Below are 23,333 nucleotides of genomic sequence, written 5' to 3'. Positions count from 1 at the left end.
CAGCCCTTGGAATTGAACTGTGGAGATGCAAACCGCTTCGGTATGATTCAGGGTGGTTACTGGAAATAGTCAGCCCGGGACTGGTCGCTGCAGACTACCGACTCCCGGCTTTGCAGACAAAAGACCGTGGTTTGAGCAATTGACAAGAAACAGGCAATATGCAAAGTCAATGATCTTGAAACTACACTCCCAGAAAAATTAGTACAGATGTAGATGAACGCTCAATCTCTTCGAAATCCACCCAACCCCAAACCCAACCCCAACATCAGTAATTTCCCTCCCGATCCTTCTCCCAGAACCAATGATACAGATCCTTGTGGGTGCCATCGTCCTCGACATAGTCGCCCACCATCTCCGCCGTCTCGTTATTCCCCAGCAGATTGGCCTCCTCGGGCTCCCCCTGTGCGGTCAGGGAGTGCATCACCTCCTCCGCGCCCTGCTTGGTCTTCTCGGCCAAGTCACGAGCCCCCTCCCGCGCGACGTCCGCATACTCCTCGGCCTGTTCGCGGGCGCGTTGGATCAGCTCCTCGGGGCTCGGGTACTTGCGCAGCGCGATCAGCAGCAGGTAATAGCTCTGCACGATGGCCGAGTACACCGCGTCCTTGGCCAGCATGGTGAAACCATGCGAGAAGAAGCCCTTGAGGACCTCCGCCGGCAGACCCGCGTACAGGCCCGCGACGCCTTCCGTGCGAGCAATGTTGATGACATTGCTGACGATGGCCGGCGTGAACGAGATCCCCTCGTCCGTCTCCGCGTTGCTGTTCTCCTTCGCCTGCTCCCCATCTGAAGCTTTTCGCGCAGATGACGACAACGAAGAGTCATCGCCCATGACCTGCGCACGGGTCTTAGCCTTGGAGAACGGATACGTCACCGCCGAGGCCGCCGACTTGCTCAGCGCCGCCAGCAGGAACGTGACCGCCGGCGAGAGGGACCTTGATCTTTGCATCGGATCCCGCCGCCGCCGCCGCGACAGCAGCGCATACTTCAGCACCTCATTCAAGAAGAAAGTCAACGACGGATTGAGCGTCAAGATCAGCGAGGCCGAATACCCGGACCAGAACCCACGCAGCCCCTTCTCGGCGCGAATCCGCGCCGCAATCTCCCTCGAACTGCTTCCCACCGACCCTCTCTTGCCAGCAGTCTGCTTCCTCGCCACAATATTCGCCAACGGCGTCGTGAACAGCTTCGCAAACGCCCCCGCCACCACCCCGATCACCAACTCATCCAACACCGGCAACACGGTATTCTTCCTCCGCGCGCCACCACTACCACCAAATCGAGCCCGTATCCTCCGCTGCCGCAAAAACTCATACGCCAGGAAGAACAAAAACGAGTCGAACACCGACTTGGCGGTATCCTGCGCGAGACCCGTATAGAAGCTCCCCAGTCCCCCTTCCTGCGCGTAGATCTTGCGGGCTGCGTCGAGGACACCGGCGTAGCCATCATCATCGTCTCCAGCATTTTGGTCTTTTAGCTTCGCCTTCCCATCTTCTTGTTCTGGCTGGTTTGGGCGTTTCATCTGCTGCGTCTGCAACCGCGCGACGATCAGACTCAGCGGATACGTCGCCACATTGCTCAGGGCCGCGCCAATGGCGCCGGCCAGGGCGTTGCCCAGCGCCGGCAGAGCGGGGCCCCGCAGCGCCGCCTGTTTCCAGTCTGGATCCTGGCCTTGGGGTCGGCGAGGCTGTTCGTAGCGGTGGTAGAGTTGGTAGGAGTCCTAGATTTCGGAATGCCGTACCGCTTAGCGCTTGCTATCAGGTGTGGTGAACCGAACCATTTTCCAAGTGGTGCGTAGGCCGCGTTCGGAGTCATAAGAGAGTCAAAGGGGGAAGGGGGTAACGTACCAGCTCCGCCTCATAGGACATCTTGTATTCTGACATTGTTCATCACGCTGTTATACCTTTGGGCTGGATTGGTCGATTGGTTTGAGAGAAAGTGATCGCATCAGGACATGGGCGGTTTGTTTGGGGGATCTTGTTCTTCTAGTATGTTTGCGTTGTGGTGATGAGTAAGTAGCAAGCGCAGTCTGGCTCAAATATACTTGCTAATTGAAAGAAATCAGGAGATAAGGTGGAAGAGTATCAGTCGACGGTGCATCGTTCCACTTTGTTCTAGTAAGTAGGTAGCCCATCCATCAGACGGCATGGTGTGATGACCGAGGTTGACTGACCCGAAAGGGCGAGCGGGAGGGGGGCCGGGCCCATTACATCATCGCCCCGGGGCGGGTCTATGTGATTCTGTCCGTCCATCTACTGCATAACTCTGCTCAAGCACCATGAGATCACAGAGAGTCAAATCTACGCATTGGAATGCCGACATCCCGCCAATCAGGCTGACGTCCTATATTCTGGAATCAAGAGGAGAACGTGACAGGCTGATAGGGAGTTCTTCATTCATCTATCCACCCAAAGAATGCTTGACGCGACCGATCTACACGCAGACAACGAGATCGACAATTTTGGGTGCTGCAACTCATGGAAAAAACCTCCCAAGCCAGAATCCACAGTCCTGGTAGAAAAAGAAAACAGGAGAAAATTAGAAACAGATGATATTAACGACCAATGCCCGACCAGATCCTGAAACCCCGTAACCCATTGCATGAAAGCGAAAAGTATCCCAAGCAAAAGAAGACCGAAGACAAACTTGTCGTCTCTCGTGATCGTCGTATTTCATCCATCCATCCATTTCATGAATCTATCCTCCAGTTATATTCCGAAGATTGGCGCATGGCGACAGAAAAGAGAATACGTCGTGTTGGCGAGCCACTTGATGGGCAAGCGATGGAGAACAAGTTGAACAGACGAGATGATGTGACGATAGAGAGATCAAAGCAGAACAGACGGCGTTTAACCACCAAAACCGTAGAGGGTACGGCCCTGGCGCTTGAGGGCGTACACAACGTCCAGCGAGGTGACGGTCTTGCGCTTGGCGTGTTCGGTGTAGGTGACGGCATCACGGATGACCGACTCGAGGAAGGACTTCAAAACACCACGGGTCTCCTCGTAGATCATGGCGGAGATACGCTTGACACCACCACGGCGGGCGAGACGGCGGATGGCGGGTTTGGTTATACCCTGGATGTTGTCACGCAAAATCTTACGGTGACGCTTGGCACCACCCTTGCCGAGACCCTTTCCTCCTTTGCCACCTGTTGATTGAAGAGCGGTTAGTATTTGGTAGGGAAGATAAGAGAGCGAGAGAGCTTGAGATAGTGTGGCGAAGTGAGGGACGGAGCGTCAGGCAGGGGTTGCGATCACGTGCTGTCGGAGCAGGGTGCTGCGAAGCAGCCTCATCCAGCCACAGCAGACGGGCAAACCACGTAACAATACGCGTAACAGCAACACGATAAACAGAAAGGAAAAGAAAATAGAAGAAGATTACTTACGTCCAGTCATCTTGGCAGAATGTGCTTAAAAACCGAGATGGATGAGCGAAGAACAATGATAAAACGCGGGGTGGAAGATAGATGGATGGTCGACGTGACGCGTAGCGGGCCAGAGAAAATCAGAGGTTGTAAGAGAGGGGACAAGGAGAAGAGAGACGGTTTAAATAGGTTTGCGGAGTGGGCGGCAAGCGAGAGCGTGATTTTGAGTGACTAAGCGTCAAAGGGTGATCTGGAAGGATCAAAATGAAATGGAAACGGCTGATTGGTGGGTTGCGGCTGAAAAAAAGGGCGTTATGAACGGCCACTTTGGAGACGGGTGAAAGGGCACTGCAGCTGGCAGCCCTGGGAAAGGTACAGTAAGGTGGTCTAGGTATGGCTGCCAACGCGTCCGCCTGGAGCCGCCTTCCCGCTGCGGGTACGCCGGTCACGTGCCCACTGCCCCTCTTCCCCAACTCAAGGCCTGGACCACGCACCCATTAACTCCAAGGTTGCTTGTAATACATGGAAGCAGCTTGTACACAGTGAACAAAGGAAAGAAGAACTCACAGATCGCTAACACCACCCTCTTTTCATTGATAACTGGCCTAGCACTGGCTACGACATGCAAAACTATTATCCTACTTCTACATCTACATCTACTTGCAACCCTCATGTGGAAAGTGAAGATGTTCTGTGATTCACCCAGTCAGGCTTCAGACTGCATCCGGACATCCCAAAAACTCCTCTCGTCAAATGACACATTAAATAACGACAAGCCATCTTTGCCGGCCCCACCCACAATAGAACATGTACGAACGCTGGAAGAGGCAGGAGGAACAAAATGCTGAGCACGAAGAAGCAGATAAGGCCGATGCAGATCGACTTTTTGAAACAAACGCCTTCTGAATCTCACGGACATACAAGTAATCAACAAACAAGAAATGATCTGAACAGAGTCGGGACAGTCGAGGAGAAACGATAAAAAGCCATCAGGTCGTAATCGTCATCGTAGTGGACTACTACTTGGTTAAATGTAAATTAATAAACAGGATAACTTGCCCGGCATCATCCCGGATTCTCGCGGTTTATTACACATCGCAGAGAATCCGGAGCCTGACGCTCCAGACCGCGTATCCGAAAAATATACCGAGAGCCAAGGGGCGGCTGAACCCTGACTGCTCGCGCTGAAAATTTGCCAAACAGTTTTGCAAATGTGTCTGTGGCACGCATCTGATTGCGGAAAGGTAGAATGACGCCGTCGAAATAATCGGACCGGGTGTGGAAAAATTCGCATGTAACAAGGCGATGCCTGCCCATCCATACAAGCATCGTATCGTCCGGATACAAAGTCTGAGATATGTATCGACATTCAATGGAGGAAGAGGACGGTTTCGGGAGGATAGGGGTTTTTGCTTCATCCTTGGATAATTGCTGGGGTGTTGGTCTCTTTGAGGAAATTATTCTGAATGTAGGGGTATCCGATGTGACTAGGGGAGGAAGTTCGTGAATCGGCACCATATGCCGCCTCGAGGTGAGGTGACGAGCATGGAGAACCTGCGCTGGAACTGCTGCTGGAGCTTGTTCGGCTTGCAAAGTCCTTGACGGCCGTGGAATCGTTCCCGTCCGTCGAGAAGTTGGGCGAGCCGAAGAAACAATACTTATCCACCAGCTCCTTATATACGGAGGACTCGCGATGTGGTTTGCTCGATACTAGGGTGGAGGGTTTGTGACTGGACACAGAACTTGTTTGATGGCCATTGCCGTTTGCATGGCTGGAGATGTTATCACGAGGACTCATCCGCTTCTCTGAAGTCTGCTGATGATGACCATGCGGCGAGGGATTAGATTTGGCGCGGGCGGCCAAGGTTGTTCGGTCATGCGTCGGTTTGGTCTTCATAGCCGCCGTCAATGATGCCTCAAAATCATAGCGGTTGCCAAAGACCTGATGATTCTGCTTATCACGACGAATGGGAGCAGCAACCTCAACATCATGCGGCTCATCATCACACAATTGAGTTTCCTTGGCGGCCTTGGGTGAGTTGCCGAAAGACACATACTTATCCATCTCGGAAAAGTTGCTAAACGACGAAGGCATCGAATGGGGACGAGTGGTGGACACCACAAAGCTCCTGCTGCGAGGCAACGCGGTGCGAGGCTTCGTTGGCTGTGGGTTCGTCTGCCCGACCTTTGGTTTCATGATCTTTGTGAAATTGACTTGAAAGTTCTTGTGATGGTTGTTGTCCCAATACTCTTGGCCTTCGACATTGTAGCGTATGCACACAAACATCGTCTTCTTTTCAAGGTTTGTCTGATCATTCAGCTTGATATTAAATGAAAACCTGTCATAAGCATCGTGGGCATGCTCCCGTCGGGATTGGTTGTTGTACTCTGCGGTTACTTCTGATACCGTTTTCCAATGATCCAGGGTGAAACGAGCCGCAACATGTTTGTGAAAGGCCAAGTTAGCAACAGCCACAACACCGATCAGGGTATGCTTGTCAGGAGAGAGATATAGACGTTCCAGGCGGACACGCTGATGGGCGCGGGAGGAGACATCAGTAGGGAAGTTGTTGAGCGTGATCTCCCATTCCGAAGTGCTGTCATGAGGTGTGTGACGGAAAGGAAACTCCCCGGCAGCATCATAGTCGTCGACAGGAGATGTGTCAGCACTGACAGCTTGGGGTTTGTCCAACTGCAGAAAGTGCCGGATATGCTCCAATTGAGCATCGAAGTGCACAGCCTTGGAAAATGTCGGCGTTCCTGGCATGCTGGACGGACGCCGTCGAGCCGAAGCTGGACGAAGAGCGGGCCGAACGAGCTCTCCTGACTTCTTGCGTACCATTGGGTGCTTCACACGAGGTTCGTCATCCCGATCACTTTCTTCCGGGGAGGTAGTTAAGACTTCATCTTGCTTGTGGTCAACTAAAGACTCGGTAGCCGAACGTGAATGGGAGATCTTGCGAGCTTCTCGAGAAAGAGGCGGCCGCAGATGTTTCACGGAGTCGGCGGTTGAAGCAGCCATGCTTGAAGACGACGTATCTTCATCAACCGGCCTCTCTGGCGAGGACATCCTTCTTTGCTCTATCGACCTCACGGCTGCCTCTAATTTCTCCAGTTGCAGCTCGCCCTGCGGTCTATATGATGTCTCTTCATCACTGGAGTTGGGAGCAGAATCAGGAGGAGAGATCAGGGCCCCTGGAGGAATGGCCGCGTCACTCAGGGGAGGAGGAGACTTTCGAATACTCGACTGGGAGTAGCTGACATAGTCTGGCTTTGACGAGTGTGGCTCAGGAAAGACGAAGGCTTTGCTATTGGAAGGGCTCCTCCGATGCCTCCGTACATAAGACGTCGAGGAGTACGAGCGAGGTAGGTGTGGACGGGGAGGGTGTGAGGAGACCACGGTGGGCGAGTTGGGACAGGAGTTGGAGGTGAGTGGAGAGTGTTCAATGTGCTGCGCGGAAGGCGACGTCTTCGACGGCGCAGTGTAGGGCATCCGGCCGACCTTGTGTGATGCAACACAGAAAGGGAGGTGGATAGTGAATTGGTGAGAATCCTCCAGAAGCGAGGTGAGTTGCGAGAGAAAGAACGCCTGTCTTTGATCAAGAGACTAGAGGTCCGGGGATATGGCGTCTTTGAAAGTGGTCTTATCTTCCAGTCAGTTCCGAGCATCAAAGTTGGAAACGCAGCGTGAGACAGTGGAGCAGGAGGGACAGAAGCTTCGACCCACGTCAGGACGGGGAAATAAATGGGGGGGAAAGATAGTTGAGTGAGTTGATGACAGAGCTGGGCGTGCAGCGAAAAGTGGAGGAAGAGTGGTGTGACTGGCGACGTTCCAGTGGGTGCCGATAAGTAGAAGGAGCGTTGGAGGCAAAGGCTTGGTGCGGAGGGCAGATGCAGCAAACAAGGTGTTACGACACATAAGAGGATCCCAGGCAGTGGTACGAATTGAGAACGAAGCGATTGCGACCAAACAAATCACCGGGGATACATCTTGAATTCTCTAATTGCGCGAGGGAGGAGGGAGAGAGGAAAGAGGTTGCCATTGGAAGTGAGAGGCGACGCAGGCAGGCGGAGGAGGCTGGAGATTCGGTTCTGTCAAGTACTTAACATACCTTGGAGATGCGACATCAGTTTGATTGCGACATCGACGAGAATTGATGTTGAATGAAACAGGACAGAAACCGCCAGGGATATAATTGATTGGAAGTGAGGACGTGGATTTGAAGAAGGGAAGGATGTCAGAAGAAAAAAGAAGAAAAGAAGCAGAATAATAAGAAGAACGGAATTCGGATTTGGTTGGTTGGTTGGGTGGTTGAAGGCGAACCGGGATTGAAGTAGATACAAAGAAGTGAATCGGGATGGAGGGGAGGAAGGGAGGGGGAGGGAGAACGGAGGACCAGGATTCGAAGGCGGGCTTGTCGGAGAAGGATGGGGAAAATGGGAAAATGGAGTGAGTATATGAAAGATGACAGGCCCAGGGCGGAGTGGGAAATGGAGTGAGCCGCAGTTGACGGTCGGTATAGAGAGAAGATAGTAGAAGAAGAAGATGATTAAGAATAATAAGACTCAGACTCAGAGAGAAAGAGAGAGCGTTGAAAAAAAAATGAAGAGAGGATTTAATTACATGTCTGAAAATAAATTAAAATATCCGGAGAGTCAAAAATAAGGAAAATAAAAATAATAAATGATGATTTATTATTCAGAGAGAAAAAATAAATGTCCCACCCACCCCAGCAAAAGAGGTTCCTAATCAGAAAAGCTCGACATAATTCAGGAATGATATTGATAAGGGAGAAGGAGCTCGGACGTGGTTGCAACTTGCAGCAGAGCAGGTAGGCAAGCAGAAGAAGAAGTCGAAGAACGAAGCCGCCGCCGCCCAGGCAAGGAAATGCAAAATTCGGTACCTAGTACGGTCTCGTTCGTCTCGTTCTGCAATGGATGTCTCTCTTTCGCTCGTTGATTCACCCATCGCCCACTGCCCACTGCCAGCCAGGGAGGGGCAAAAAACTAAAGCGGGCAGTAGATGAAGCGGGTCCGTTCTTTCAGGACTGCATCGACTGCATCGAGTAGTTGCTTCGTAGATTTCCTTCTTCCATCGCTCCAGATTGGATTTTGACTTCGAGATCTCCGAGAGCAACAGATGTCTAGCCCCTCATCTCTTCCTCTTGGTGTGTCTGTCTCTCTGTTCTTACCCCTCCGGGAGCGAACTGTAATATGAAATGACTACTTGAATTGGTTAATCTATGAAGATGAAGGCGAAAACGGGTGGTGACATGACAGGGGCAGAAAGCGATAACAGAGTGGGATCGAAGCTACAAGTCGGTACCTTGGACTACCAAGTTGCCGCCGTACCCGGAGCGGGAGCAAGAAGATGAGAGGATGATGATGATGAAGGTGGCCGTGGTATTAGTGGTAAATACGAGTGCTGGGATGCTACTAACCAACTTAAAATAGGCGATCGAACGGTCTGGGACTGGGGACGATCCCCAACTGTCCAGTCAATGCGTTCCGGCCTGGTGGATCCCATGGATATCGGTACGTCCACTGTCGTATGTCCGTACGCATGGAAGGAAGGGAGGGAGGGAGGGAGGGAGTAGGTAGTGTAGTAAAGAAATCAAAAAAAAAAATTAGAAAGAAGAAAAAAAAAAGGGAAAAAAACCTTAGGAAAATGCAAAAAGAGTAAGAAAGATTGTATGATGGCAGTAGGATTGTAAGACGGCCGGTCGGTCGGTCTCTAACAAACTACGAGTAGTCTACAGTACTACACTCTCATTCAAGTCACTCACAAACTCCCTCTCCCTCTCTACGGGTATACCTTGGCCTGCCTTGTCCTGCCCGGGTTTCTTCGCCTCCCGATCGCATTCCCTATCCCTTCGGTACCCGGATGGCACCATGACAATCAGGGATTATCAATAATGATCTCCTTCAATCCTCGTTCGGTTCGACATCCCCCTCCCCTCCTTATCCCCGTCATTCCCTCCCCATTTTGAGATAGATTTTCCCTGGTTCCTCACGTTTGCGCCATCGGGAACCCTAAATGCACATCATCACCACAACTATGGCTATCATGACTATCACTGATATCAAAGCACTTCACCACATGTGGCTGGAGTGGGGGACAGGTGATCTTCAAGGCTGCATGGCCGGAGTATTCTAGTTAGTCTCTTTTAGTCTCTCATATCTAGGTTGTTGTTCATTGGAGGTATGTGTGTAACGATGTAGGTAGGTCCTACTCTAGTCCGGTCGGAGAAGGTATGATGTACGTGCTAGTCCAGAAGAATGTCGAATTTCAAGGCATGGCTGCATCGCTTCCGAGGGCTTCCATGATGTCGGTCACCATACCGAAACGGTCCTTTCTTTGTCAGTCACAGATAACGAACCCAATCTAGGATGATGACGATGATGATGAGTACGACTCTAATGGTGATGGTGATGATGATGATAAAAGACGAAGAACCTCTTGACCATTCGCAACTGGTGATAAATTCACACCAGTCCCCAGTTCCATGGAATCGGTTATCTCGATCGATAAGAGAACTCGGGGTGTCTGATCGACCTATGCAAGGACTCACGTTCTCTTCCCCGACCGTGTCTCGAGAGAGTCTGAGAGCCAGCCAGCCGAGCGACCAAGCGAAGCGACCGATGGACTGTTTATGCTGCTGCCGGTGGTGTTGCTAACTCAAAAGACCCTCCCGATCAAACCATGTCATGGTACAGCCCGCCTCGACCCGATAAATTGTGCGCAGCCGTAGGCAGCACGTCGTAGTACATGGTGTTAGAGAGAGGAAACGTTAAGGGCCATTTACGTATCAGTAACCATGGTTGAGTCTCCACCCCCAGTGTTCCTCCATTCCCCTCCTTCCTCCACCCCTCCTCCGGGCCTTTTTTTTCTCTTTCTTCTCAGTCTCTCTTATGCCTACATGTTCAGGGGCTTCCAGGCTCTTGGTTTAGCGCCGGTCTAAAAGTCGCCACCGCCCAACCAGCGGTTCCGGAAGTGTCTCTCGAAGGTCTAGAGGGCAAAAAATGTTGGGGAGCGTTAAAAACGCTGCCCACACTAAAATTCTGTGTTCGATGTATATTAGACTCCTCCCATCACTGGTGTCGACCACCTGCCAATCACGGTCTGTATCATACAGCTTCATCTGACCGGACAGCTTCCCTCAGTATCATTGACTGATGAAGCGCTTGGCTAGAAGTTCCCACTTCCATGTATATTCGGCCCTGCCTCCTGGCTTGTCGGGTTCCCAGCCTTGGAACAGTGACCCCAGCTTCCGGCCGGTGGTCCCCGTATGGCGTAAGTACCGATGGTCGAGTGGCCCCTCCGTCAATTGGAATGAAGTGTCTTCATTTTTTTTTCCCACAAGGAGGGGGGGGAAAGCTGATCAGCGTGGGACTTTACAATTTGGGATACCCAAGCGAAAACTTCTACAGACCTAGATGCAAAGAAGCAAGCAAAGTTTACAGGCGTGGGAGATCCACCAAGATACAGCTACTGGAGCTGCACGTCTAGAGTAGCAGAGGCACGCACAGTATTTAGCTAGATCACAATACAGAGTGTATATAATATATCCCCTTTTTGGGTGTGGTTTCACAGATTCGTCTGGTCTCGAAGAGTCGGAGACATGTATGAGAGTACTTCTCCTCGGACTTCGGAGCCTAGATGACTTTTCTACATTTCAAGTGGGGTGCCCACTGGGGGGGTCTGATGGTGGAGGAAGGGCTACACTAGTCCGGGCTTGGTTACCCACCCGTTAAGCTGGAGTGGTTAAATTTGATTGATGTGCTAAGCACTAGCGTCGTTCGGGCCAACGACTGATTTTCCAAGGAAATTCCCAGACTATGACATCAGTACCCTGCACCTGCTGGAGCACTGTTTGCCGGGTCGAAGGTCGAGACGCATTCTTGGTGGTGTCAGGTCCCCAGTCGTCACGTTCAAAAATTTTCTGGAGTCTGCACAGACCATGAGGGGAGTTGCGAATTCCACTGTCCTCTGTGCTGCCTTGGTCTGGCCAAACAGATTGGCCGACTGCTCTGCAACCGAGAGCCGAGACACAAACAGAGCATGCGTGGAGTACGGAGCCTGGAGATGAACGCTTGCTTCCGTTGTCGGGCGATGACCCTTTTAAAAGTCTCGAAGGCCCTCCCCATGACATATTTCTTGGCACTAGAGGCTCATCATCGATATGAATGATATGACTGATAACCAGTCATGATAACCACGATCGGGCTATGATGCTATTCTATCATTGCGGGATCGGACTACGCACAGGACCACCACTTTCGCCACCCAATTGAACAATCTGAGGCCCTAAATAAAAGACTTCATCTTCGCTCAATCTACATGGTACTGTACATGTTCTTAAGGGCATTCGAGGAGTTTGTAGCGATGGTGCGACGTGCCGCATGTAGATTTTGCTCATTGATCAATAAGACTCGAGAAAATGAGGTATCTCGGATATCATGCAATTCCTGTTTCCAAGTAGGGTTTTGTGTGTAACTGGTTGTAATGTCCAGACCTCTTTTTTCATTAATTAACCTTCTCGCTAAAATCGGTAGCTGAGGTGAAGGGCTTCCGCCCCCATCAGGATAGGCCGGGGATCTGGCTCGGTCTTCCCAAAATAGGTAGGTATATCGTTCACAGTGGACTACACCTCTCCACCACCACCACCATGGACTGCACCAAACACCACGGCCACTTTCCCAAAACACCGAAATCCAGAGCGAGATCGTTCGACTGTACCTGTCGCTCTACCTTCATTTTCTCGTTTTGAAGGGGGTTTCCGTCTCGGGCGGGCGCTTGTCTCACCCACCCCCATGCCCCATGCCGGTCTTATCTTGTCTCGACTCACCGCACGCAGGGCGCCTCCGGCCCCCCGGTCGGTCTCCTCCTCTATTGCGCGACTCCGCACCGCAACTCAATTCGCTCCTACTCAGGACATCATGTCTAAATTGCCACAAGCCACGGCGGAGACCCAGCATCTCTCTCATCCATTGACGGCGCAGCAATCCCATCTGGGCTGATTGACAGGCGGACTAACCAAGCCGACTGGACTGTACACAGCGACCAGACCGACCAGACCGTTCCTGCTGCATGGGGGAGCGACATGAGAACGAGATATGTAATGTTTCTAATGCAACTCTGGTCTCTTGGCACTTCCCGAAGCGCGATCGACCTTTCCGCAAGGACCTCTCCGAGCTTATGAGGTTGGCTTAGAGACACCTAATTTGATTGCGCCTTGCACATTCCTGCAGATCCAGAAGCATACTAATTTTCTAGCATTCAAGCCATCCGCTGCGTCGCTGCTCAATCTAGCCCCAATACTCACACCGCGCTGACCGTCTGTCTCACGCAGGACTGAGAGAGAGAAACAAAATCGAATCCCTGTTCCTCCCATAAGGTGGCCAAAAGGGTATGGATAGAGGGCGCCATCCCGACTTTTCTCGAGCGCGGAGGGAAGCAGATCAATCTGCAGATAGAGGATGTAACTGTTATCGTGTTTTTCCCGAGCACAACATACAATGCCTTTCTTATTGGAGCCTTCTGGGTGGGTTCCCACTGCAATTGACGTGCATCACACTAAATTCCCACTCAGACGCCGTCCGAGACTCGAAACCCCCAAGCCCCCAAGCCCCCAAGCCCCCTGAAACTAGCAGAGTTTGAGCACTGACATCGAATATAGAACCTAGCTTTCCCCTCTTTCTTAACTTTCGTCGTGCTAAAAGTCTGCTAGTACTGCTAGTACTGTGGCAGCTCTGCTACAGTTGGCACTACGGCGGGTGGTCGAGCGCCCTGGCGGAAAGGCGGCGCCGAGTAGCACCACCGTAATTCGCTGATCGGCCCCTACCGCCACGTTCGAGCCCTGGCGTCTTCTAGTCTTTAGTCTCCGACTTCCTTCTCCTCTTTCTCCTCCTGCTCCCAGCCCTGTCAAAGTACGGGCGTCCTCAAAATCAACGAATTTAACTTTCTTGCGTCAAAGCTTACGAAACTCTCCGCACTAGGCGGTCAACAAAGTCTGTCAACTTCCCTCTGCTCGTATCTAGAGCTTGTCCCACGAGATCAGATTGGCTACCCACGGCCAGGGTATAGCATGACAGAAGTGGAATCCAGCCCATTGCGTCCAGCACAGGGTATCTTATCTTCCTTGTCAGCGGAATGTTGGTGGAGGACTAGCAGCAGCAGCAGCAGCAGCAGCAGCACGCGATACAGCTTCAGTTTGAATCGATAACCGACGTGGTCTCGACCTCCCCGTTGCGTCGCAAGCTCCAATGCTTTGCATGCAAGCTAGCAATTGTGGAGATACTGTCCCGCACGACTGTCTTCCGAGCAGCGTATCTGAAGCTGGGGACCCCATGGGGGATCTGTCTTCGTGTTCTGCTGAGCTGCGCTGCCCTCGTTGAATGAATCCCTTGGGGCAATCAGGGTGACCGATTGGTTGTTCCCATCAATCTCTCGCCGAACTGACGCAGTGACGGCTATGCTGTGTATCGTGATGCAGGAACTATTGCGTGCTGTTGGTTCTCACCGGCTATTGAGCTTCACGAGCCTTACGATAAACTCTCGGACTCGGCCGTGATTGTTTGCTCCTAGAGATAGGCGGGGTTTCTTAGGCGATTTTCATTACCCGACAACCGCAGCTCTCGTTGAATGAGCAGCTTTGGCCGGACGCGAGTAATGGGTTGCATGGTAGAGCGGAGTTTTGAATTTGCGTAGTCGTGGACCACATGATAGTTGATCACTGGGGTACAGGAAGGAGTCCGTGTCCGTAGGATCAATTGCGCGGTGACAGACATCGTTCGTCGGGTTACAAACCCAGGAACTATAGACCTGCGGGGGGTGTACGGGACATCTCGGAATGACAGCGAGGATGGACAGGCCCGTGCGTGGTAGTTGACCCCGGATGCGTGGTAATTACTCCATAACACTCTATCTCAATAATGCCCAAGGCTGGCAACTGCCGCCATAACCCACTGCTCGATCTGAGCATGGACCAGAGTTCTGTCCCCGTGATCTGCGTTCCAAGGAGTTCCGGTCAGAGTCACACAGGTGGTTAACGCGTCTACCATATTGATGTTTGCGGAGAATGATCTTCTGGGCAAAGTTTGTTTGCTCTGTTGTAAGATAACGCAATCAACAACATGATATGACCGATGAGTTCTGATCTCGAGGGCAGCTGAATCCACGCATGCAAGATAAGGGCGGGCAGTGGACCCTCGTTTGGAAGTTCACCGTGGGTTTGATGCAGGCAATGGATACCTCGGGCATTATTCTCGAAAGCTTGTAAATCACTCTATCCCGTTGATCTTCGATCACGGTGGCACAGCGTGCTACCGTTATGCTACTGTGATCCTTGCTACTTCAATCAGTTATCCGCGATGGCCACGGAAGAAATTCTGCGGTGTCAGTTTCCGTCGAAGAAGGAGTCTCGAAGATAGAGCTGACCTTCTTTCGCATTTCGTACTTCCTTTCTTCAAATGGTATATGCCCGATCTTGGCCTAGTGATTCAACTTTGGTAGCCCTTGTGGTTGTTAGACTCTCGCTCTGGATTGAGAGAGAGTTTGTAAGCCTACTAGACATATGTTGCCTCAGGCCACTTGCTCTTAGCCCGTGGTCACTGCAAGAGACAGCAGGCTTCAACTATATCTCCAGTGCAAAGCTTTGATTGTGTCCTGTTAAGCTCCATGCCTTGGTCTACGTCCGCCATGCAGTAGATACTGCGAAGAAGATCTCCCAGCTTCATTGTGTGCGTCAATGTGATATGTCTGTAGAAGCAATGTACTGTAGAAAGTGTACTGTACTGTACTGTTCTGTTGCCGCGCCAGCAGCTTGGTTGCAGTATGACGTCATTATATTATCTCCTCCCCCATTCTGCCGACTTCCACCGCCGATACCCACCGCAGTGGGCTTGTCACGTGGCACTGTCGTCATTTTCCAATTGTTTGCGCAGAAAGTGCATGACTTCCGCTTTCCTCATTCTTCATTCTCCACATTCCCAGACCAAGTTGCGGTTGACCCCTTGGATCAGATCACTCGCTTAACAGCCCACCCCCACACTACAGGTGAGGAGAGAATGAGACCGGATAGAGGGGGATCCGCGGAGAAGACAGAAAGATGCAGTAGACTGAAGCCTCTTCGGACAGAGAGGCTGTCACAAACACGGATCAGTCGGAAGGGCAGATCTATGTTTGAGAAACGACTGTTTATGCTCAGCAGCAATGCAATCTAACGCACGTTATACACTTACTAACCACATTAGCCAGCAACAAATAACCCCGGTGTTGACCATAAGCACAGCAACAGACGATACAACAAGGGATGGGCGTGCATATCCGACCAACCGCAATCTGCAAACACACCGCGCCAGTACACATGACAGCTATACCCAGACATCCAAGCCGTCCGTCCTGTCCTGTCCACCCCGCTCCAAAACTTTCAATTTCATTGATCTCGGGCATTCAGACTCTCAACCTCGACCCGGAGGAGAGTGTCCCATTAGCGCGGGCTTCATCCTTCCGCCACGCAAGCCTGGACGGTAATGCCACTGGACAGGGGGTCCCGTCGAGCACAGACACACTTCTTGACTAGCAGGGAAGAGAGAAACGCCTAGGTCAGCAACGTGACAAACGTGCCATACACATTGTCTGAGCGCGCAAAACCCCTCCCCCCCCTGCTGTATGCGAGTTTCAGTCCGACTTATCGCCAGCCGACCGTGTTTCCCCTCTTTCTTTTCTTCCTCAATGGGAAACGTTGAGCGTCGCGGTCCGCGAATGTGGGGTGTGCAGCTATAGCAGCCTTCCGTTAAGATGGCCGTACAGGATGGCTTCGATCCGTCCCCTCCGCACTGCAATATCACGACATACAGCTTTTCCCTCTCTCTCGCACTTTTACTGGGTCCCAACCGCCCTATCCTCGAGCTAGTCACTTGACAAGAGCACAGCCTTTGCGGGGTACAGACACCCTGGAGCACATCATATACGCAACAGTGTGGCCCCTGGTCTGCCAACTCATGCTCTCTGCCTGCGTCTAGTCGCTTACCCTCAGTCGCGACAACGCCAGTACGGGAGTCTATATCATACTATGGCCAATTATACAAGTATCCACAGGTATATGGGCACCTTTGGCGCTTCTTCACCCTGTCATGGCTTAACAGCCACCATGCTATTGTCAACATGACCATCGGGATTTCTCATTTGAACAATCTTGCAGGCAAGTTGCCTGTCACAAAGATCATTCAGCACTCGTTCTTTTCTTCCAGAACGGTGCAGGAGATGATCTCCGTCTCATGAGGTACACCATTCAATCCCAGTGTGCACGCTACATCAGGCTACCAAGCCAGACAACACATTGAACTTCAAACCATGGACGCAGCAAAGGTGCATCAAACCTTCTTCCTAGGCCTCTTGGCAGTCTCTAGCCAATGCTTACAAACCTCCAACCAACCAACCAACCAACTCGACCCGTACGCACATATCGGTATAGACGCCTCCACCGTGACTTTCCCAACCTGCGCCGTCTGGGTCCATCCCGAATCCCACTTCCCAAACGTTGTATGTTTCTCCTTGCCACGGCCACCTCTCCTTCCCCGCCTCGTGAAGTAGTCCTATTCAGATAGAACATCACCTCGTGCAGGGGCTCGCCACTGATATGAGACAATGCAAACGCCCTACGTTTACGACAGTACAACGCCTCCACAATATGAATGTATCCCTACCCGCTGATCGAGTGGTGGCAATGGACCACGGGCGACCCTTCCAAACGCCGCCCCTTGATGCGCCTACCCGCCGTCCAGATGTCAATAGAACCAGTAGACCCCCTCAGAGATGGACAATCTCGACAATCCTTGAGCAAGCCAGGCCCTTCTGTAGACCAAGAGAGGCAAATCTTTTTTGAGCGGCAAAAGAAGTACATGTGGTACAATCTAGAATTAGAAGAAGAGACCCTCGAGTACATCCATATACATCGATGCCCTAGAAGACAGACAGACCAAAGAGGCGAACCTCCATCACTTTTCAAAATAGATTCACCCCTGTAAGATACTCAGTACAGTAACCCTCGCCGCCTCCGCCCCTACCTTCCATTACTCTAGCCTAGTAGTATACCAAATAGAACCAGCCTGAGGCGAAAACAATCCCTTCGCCCCTTTGCCTCTGCTGCACACACACACACACAATCTCCTGAATCAGTCATGATAATCACCTCTCCTGATATCATCCTACACAGCTTTGTTTACTTTCTTCAGCTAGGTAGACATCATGCCCAAGAGTATTGATATCATCCTCTGCACCATCGATATCATTCCCCCCCCCCCTCCCTCGCTCCAAGAAAACAAAGTTATGCTGTGGCGCCCACCTCGCCTCGCCTCGCCTCGCCTCGCTTAATTTCGAACCTTCCAGATATTCCGTTCTTCTCAGTGTGTGGGTGTGTGTGATTCTTCACTTCTGCGAGATGATGCAAATTCCGTGCCGCTGCTGCGGTCTGGACGCGCGGGATATGCAGTGGGTAGAGGGCGGAGGGCGAGAAATGAGAATCTAAGAGAAGCAAAAGCGTATGCGTGTACGTGTGTACATGTACAGTGCAATGGGAATGGGACTGGGACTGGGACTGGGACAGTGGTGCGGTGCGGTGCTGGGACTATACACTAGGTAAGGTTCGTATAGCATCGTACTACTGAGTACACTTAGGTTTGGTGTTCCCCTTCCCTTGGGGTGGGTTGGTGGGTTGATTCTGTCGCTGTTTGCAAGATGCTAGGGTGCGAGACATGGACATGGACATGGACATCGACACAGAGAAGAGAGATTGAAGCAAAAAGTGAAAAAGCAGGTGCCACTGTTGAGGCGGTCTACCCTGCAGTAACTTACTACTTTTTGTTTCTTCTTGGGGGAAGTGGGGAGGGGCGAGGAGGAGCGGGGGATGAAAAGTTAGACACATGCACCACCACCACCAAAACCGTCAGTTACTGTCTTCGGGTCCGGTCTCGGTGGGAGTCTACGATTTCTGGGGGATTCTTGGAGGTGGTGCATAGTACTGCACTTACAGTCGCCTGGGTGTGCAGTGTATTATACTGAGAAGGGATGCTTGACCGTTCTTGATTTCTTGCCATTGCCATTACCCTCTTGCTAGGCCATTGGGATTGGGATTTCTGCACGCAGCTGCGTGCTGCACTCTGTACTGTACACTACACTATACTTAGCTCTCCCCAATGGCAATGGCAACAGCTTGCAGGTTGCAACTGGGCCGGGCGGGTTCTCTCTTTTGGTCGCCGGAGGGACACCTTGTAAAAGAAACAGTCCCGATGACAATGGTTGTGCACCCTTTCGATGAAATTTTGTTTGTATTATTGTGTGACCCAATTAATCCTTCGCTCATTCAGGAGTCTCGCCTTCGTCTTGCTATACTATCAAAAAGAAAAAAAAATGAAGCAGAATTCCGCCCATCAAGCCAGCTTCATGGAAGACATATGAAGAATCGAATCGCAAATGCAACAAAAGGTTCAGACAGCCGCCCAGAGACAACCAAAATTGAACACAGTATTAGGCAAAATAAAAATGGATAAGGTCGAAAGGTACAATATATGCATAAGGTGAATAAATCGTCTTCAAAAGCATCCGTCTGGTCTCTCTTTTTTTTCTCTTTCTTTCTTTCTTTTGTCTTTTTGGCCTTGGTCGTTCGGGTTGCAACACCTAAAGGTATGATCATAAGGCACGCACAATAACCCGGTCTCATTTCCTTCGTCAATGTTCGTATGTATCGTCAATCGTCGTTAGTTTTTCATCTGATCATTCGAGGATTCTGACATGCACTAAACACTCGCTGTTCGGCGTTTCTCACTAGGTTTCTGGGCGTATGCAATCCACAAGCGAAAGCCCGTGCCGCGCTGTTGACATTCACGGATCACCTTCCGGTCCGACCAGATGCTGAGAGCTATATCGCCATTCGGGAGGATGGGGATCTCGTAGCATCGCGTGTACCACCACCTGCCTACCTTGGCGACTATCTTGCGGATCGATTCATCGTTTGTGGGTGATGGGGATGGATCAGATAAAAGGTCACCCAGAGACAAATCGGTGTCATTGGAAGATGACTTCCCATGAAGCTTTTGGTAGACAGTCGCAGAAGTCTCCGTGAAGGGCGGAATATTGCCTGAAGGGCCAGTTGTTGCAGCAAGCACAAATGGGTCCGAGGATGACGTGGAGGTGGATGAAGCTGACGATCTCACGATCATTCCTGCAACGGGAATTCGAACCATACATCGTCGGAGATTATCGAACCCATACTTTCCAAGCAGCTTCTGTATGCTATCGCTCGTGGGCTTCAGGCTGATATTCGGGTCGGACACATATGTCCTTTCCTTCAATGTCCTCAAAGCTCTCCGTGTACGGTTGCCCATGTTCACCATATCACGGTCAAGAATGCTCATCTCCAGATAGCCTCCCGCGCGCAGAACACGCTTGCATTCAGACACAAGTCTGGCTTGCGTGTTCTCCGCACAAGCTGCAGGGAAGCGCAGAACAGCAACAGTAAAATATCCCTTGGGAAAAGGCAATCTGTCGTGGAGGGTTGACTGGTAGAACGTGTGGTGATTTGATGGTGGCTGCCATGCTGCCGGGTGCTTGAACGTAGCGGTATTGACTCCCTCATTGAGACTATAGACACTGGCTGTGGGGTACGTCAGGGCACAGTAGAAGGACCAGTCGTCGTTTCCCAGTCCATCCACAACCAAAATTCTTTCCTGATCTCCGCTTTGGGCACGGCCATGTCCGGGACTAAAGAGAACCCTCCCGAATGATAACCAGCGACTGGTCATGAGCGAGCCGGACCTGATGTTCGTGAGGGCAGTTGGCCCTTCACGATCACGTTCCGCTATGTCGAATAAGGCAGTGTTGCGCTGACGGCATTCTTCGAAACTGAGAGATGCAACTAATGCTGTGGAGCCAAGCAGGCCTGACGGGTGCTCCGCATGGGGCAATGGCATCACGCTGTCGGGTTCTTGCTCGGTCAATTCCTTATTTTCATCGCGATTGTCACAGTAGCAAGCGATTATGCTACTGAAGGAAGGCTGAGAGGACGGGGCAAGCGACGTGCGAGATTCGGCAGCAACGTTGGACCTGCGGAGTCGGATAGAGCCATTCGTCGACACTGGAGAGGAAGGCGTAAGCTCGACTTTTGGCCCATTAACCGGACCAGCCAGGGGCTTCGTCTGTTCACTAGTCAGCTCCGCTTGGAGCGTTTTACTAGCCATTGTCGCCATCTCGAGGTTCCGATCCGACTCTGAGCCAATTGAAAACAACGTACTTGTTGTCTGGGGCGACAGAACATGATCAATGAGGTCATCGTACTCCCCCCATACTTCATCTTCCGTCAAATTTGCGCCGGGGCTTGGAACCACGGCTGTAATTGCAGCGAGGCTCTCGGAACCACTTGATGTAGATACTACCGATTCCTTCCTGGGTGAAAACGTCATAAACTCATCCTTTGCATAAGGACCAGCAATGAAGTCTAGGACACTGAATTGAAAAAGGTCGGCAAATGGGTTCGCTAGGTCAAAATTGTAAACAGACTGCTTTTGCGGGGATTCGAGCTGTTGCACTGTGGGTGGTTGTGAGATGGACGGGGAAAATTCGTTAGGCATAGGGCCAACTGGAGCGAGTAATGAAGGAGAGTCCGCCACGCTAAATGGTCTCGAGAATGACTGCAGAGCCGGCTTGTGCGGTCGCTCCCTTCTCGAAACAACCTGGGGGATGCGACCGATCGATGTTAGGCGACTGGTACGTTTAACTTCCACTTGATCGTCCAATCTACCTTCGGGGCTCCGAGGAGCCAAGCTCTTGTCAAAATAGACCTTTGGAGACTGGGCATGATCTCGAAACAAATTGTCGTGTAGCTTCGGTGGTGAAGGTAGTAAGATGGAATCGGTAGCGTCTCGTGTATTCATTGCAGCTGGCGCTTCAACTGGAAAGGCAATCTCTGTCTCTTCGTCCTCGGTCGGAGGTGAGTTCTCAACACGGTGGACTATCTCTTCAAGTGGGTCCGAGTCGTCCTCCAGCAGCGCATAGTACGGAATAGGCCTACGGGCAGCTACGGGAGATACCGTAGCATGAAGCTTTGGGCCAGAAGGGGCGTCAATGTCGACAGGTGATCGAGCTGTGTCCGGTTTTCTGTGGAATATATTCCATTTGAGCCCAAGGCCTCTCTTGGATGGCTTCTTCTGTGGGCTCTGTGCCTCAAGAGCTCTGGGCTGTCTATCATCGTCGGGCACTTGAGGTTTCTGATATTGCCGACTGACCTGAGCAAGCACCTGCGGTTTGACAACTCTCGTCTGCTCGGGTTGGGTGACGGACATATCCGCAGGCTCGGAAAATGCTAATATGCTCGAAGTCTTTTGCCCTTCCGAGCCTCTCCAGACTGATTCGCTCAGTGTCACCGAAGTCGCCCTAGATGATGGCAATGTCTCCGTGGAGCCGCTTGCAGATGGAGAAACCTTGAACTGTTGTGTCAGAATTGAGTTTGTGCCTGTACTGAAACCACTTGTGCTCTGCTCGCTCTGCCTTTTCAAAGCGGCATTGCCATCCATACCACCGCCTTGGATGATCACAGGCTGAAGGCGCTCCAGTAGAAAGTCATCAAGCTCGAACTCGGGACGGCCTTTTCCAGCAATGCCTTTGCTATTGGAAACAGGCTTTGGTCCACTTCTTACAGAGCTTGACGATCGTGCTCGACTGGTCGTACTGCTAGTCGTGCTCATCTTGCGGCCACGCTGCGAGTACCTGCCGTAGCCTTCGTGGCCTGTTCCAGCAGCTGGTCCTTTGCGAACAGATCTACCTTCGTTATCCTTTTCTATCTCCGATTTAGATCGTCTGGAGAACAGACCAAGGGTGCGGGTTTTGCCTGGACTGACAACTTCGTGCTGAACGTTAGAACCCTTGGTCAGGATTCGGGGGCTCTTCCATAGCAGTTCTGGCGACGTAGGGATGCGTGAGGTGGTTCGCGTAGATAAAGTAGAATACAGAGAATCCACAGACGTGGCTGCAGACAAGTTTGAATGTGTCGCACCCTCAGGTACTGCATTCCGATCGCCTGAAATCCGACGTCTATGTCCTGTCAATGCTGTAGGCATTATGTTGCTCTGAATAATCGGTGAGGGCTCCAGCACCAACTGATGAGTCCCTTCTCTGCTGGGTCGTGTGGGAATATGGACAGAAATCTTCATTCCGTCCGCTCTCTCCTCACGAAAAACAGACTCTGGTTTCTGTGCTGCTCCAGAGTCCGGCTGTATATCGTGGCTTGGCTGCTTTTCACTGAAAAGGATCGGTTTTGTGCAAGTGGGTAACTTTCGTGGCAGGCTACTTCCAGCCACATTCGGCGCATTAACCATTCTCATCCCAGACTCTTCATGGTAGCTATCACCATGTAAATTGCCCCGGCTTGCTCTGGGGCGTGGTTCCAATTCATCTATAGCGCTTCGTGCAGGTTTTCCCGCGGATGAGCTCGGCTGTTGTTGCTGGGGAGAGAAGACAGGGAGCCTGCTTTGAGATGGACTTGGCTGTCTTATACGAGGACCCTTGGGAGGGATCGAGATCCCTGGTGAGTACGAAGATAAGGTAGTAGGTGTGGATGTCCTACTCCACATGCCGGGAGACTCAGAGTATCTCGTCGATGGGCTGCTGGCGGAAGGAATGATTGGGGTTGGGGGTGGGAGGTTCTGTGTGTTGATCGTGGTGGTCCTAAGACTGGCGAACTCCTTTGGGTTATCGTGAGCTGCGATATTCGATACGCTGCTCAAAGAAATCTCCGGCGAGGTCATTGGTGATGAAAGCTGTCCGATCAGACTAGCATTACTTGGCGGGGACTGAGATAGAGTAGTCGCTGGACGACCAATGGAAGGTTGCTCTGGAATTATAACATTCAGCTTCTGAGACCTGATTCTATCCGGCATGGGCTTAATTTGTGCACTATGCTGGCCAATTGTGGGC

At 51.6% G+C, this 23,333-nt stretch overlaps 4 protein-coding genes across 4 annotated transcripts; all 4 read right to left on the bottom strand.

Moving 5' to 3' along the window:
- Positions 1-160: 160 nt before the first annotated feature.
- On the bottom strand, positions 161-2,042 carry ASPACDRAFT_81237 (putative mitochondrial carrier protein). Its single transcript, XM_020205830.1, has 2 exons — positions 1,845-2,042; positions 161-1,717 (listed from the first exon to the last, which is right to left on the bottom strand). Exons 1-2 carry the CDS (start codon positions 1,878-1,880, stop codon positions 266-268), a joined length of 1,488 nt encoding a protein of 495 aa, XP_020052892.1. The 5' UTR covers positions 1,881-2,042; the 3' UTR covers positions 161-265.
- An 804-nt stretch (positions 2,043-2,846) lies between these two features.
- ASPACDRAFT_63466 (histone H4) lies at positions 2,847-3,395 on the bottom strand (the record flags this gene model as incomplete). Its single annotated transcript, XM_020203897.1, has 2 exons — positions 2,847-3,148; positions 3,386-3,395. 2 exons carry the CDS (start codon positions 3,393-3,395, stop codon positions 2,847-2,849), a joined length of 312 nt encoding a protein of 103 aa, XP_020052891.1.
- A 1,383-nt stretch (positions 3,396-4,778) lies between these two features.
- ASPACDRAFT_63465 (protein phosphatase regulator GAC1) lies at positions 4,779-6,386 on the bottom strand (the record flags this gene model as incomplete). The annotated part of the gene is made up of 1 exon (XM_020203896.1): positions 4,779-6,386. The coding sequence occupies one exon, from the start codon at positions 6,384-6,386 to the stop codon at positions 4,779-4,781; it is 1,608 nt and encodes a 535-aa protein (XP_020052890.1).
- Positions 6,387-18,702: 12,316 nt separating this feature from the next.
- ASPACDRAFT_81231 (uncharacterized protein) lies at positions 18,703-22,844 on the bottom strand. Its single transcript, XM_020205829.1, has one exon. It carries the CDS (start codon positions 22,733-22,735, stop codon positions 19,163-19,165), a length of 3,573 nt encoding a protein of 1,190 aa, XP_020052889.1. The 5' UTR covers positions 22,736-22,844; the 3' UTR covers positions 18,703-19,162.
- Positions 22,845-23,333: the final 489 nt, after the last annotated feature.

The sequence above is a fragment of the Aspergillus aculeatus genome (assembly GCF_001890905.1).
Source record: "Aspergillus aculeatus ATCC 16872 unplaced genomic scaffold ASPACscaffold_16, whole genome shotgun sequence".
Classification (NCBI taxonomy): domain Eukaryota; kingdom Fungi; phylum Ascomycota; class Eurotiomycetes; order Eurotiales; family Aspergillaceae; genus Aspergillus; species Aspergillus aculeatus.
The sequence above is the reverse complement of the archived record's forward strand: the minus strand, read 5'-3'. Positions and strand labels throughout refer to the sequence as shown.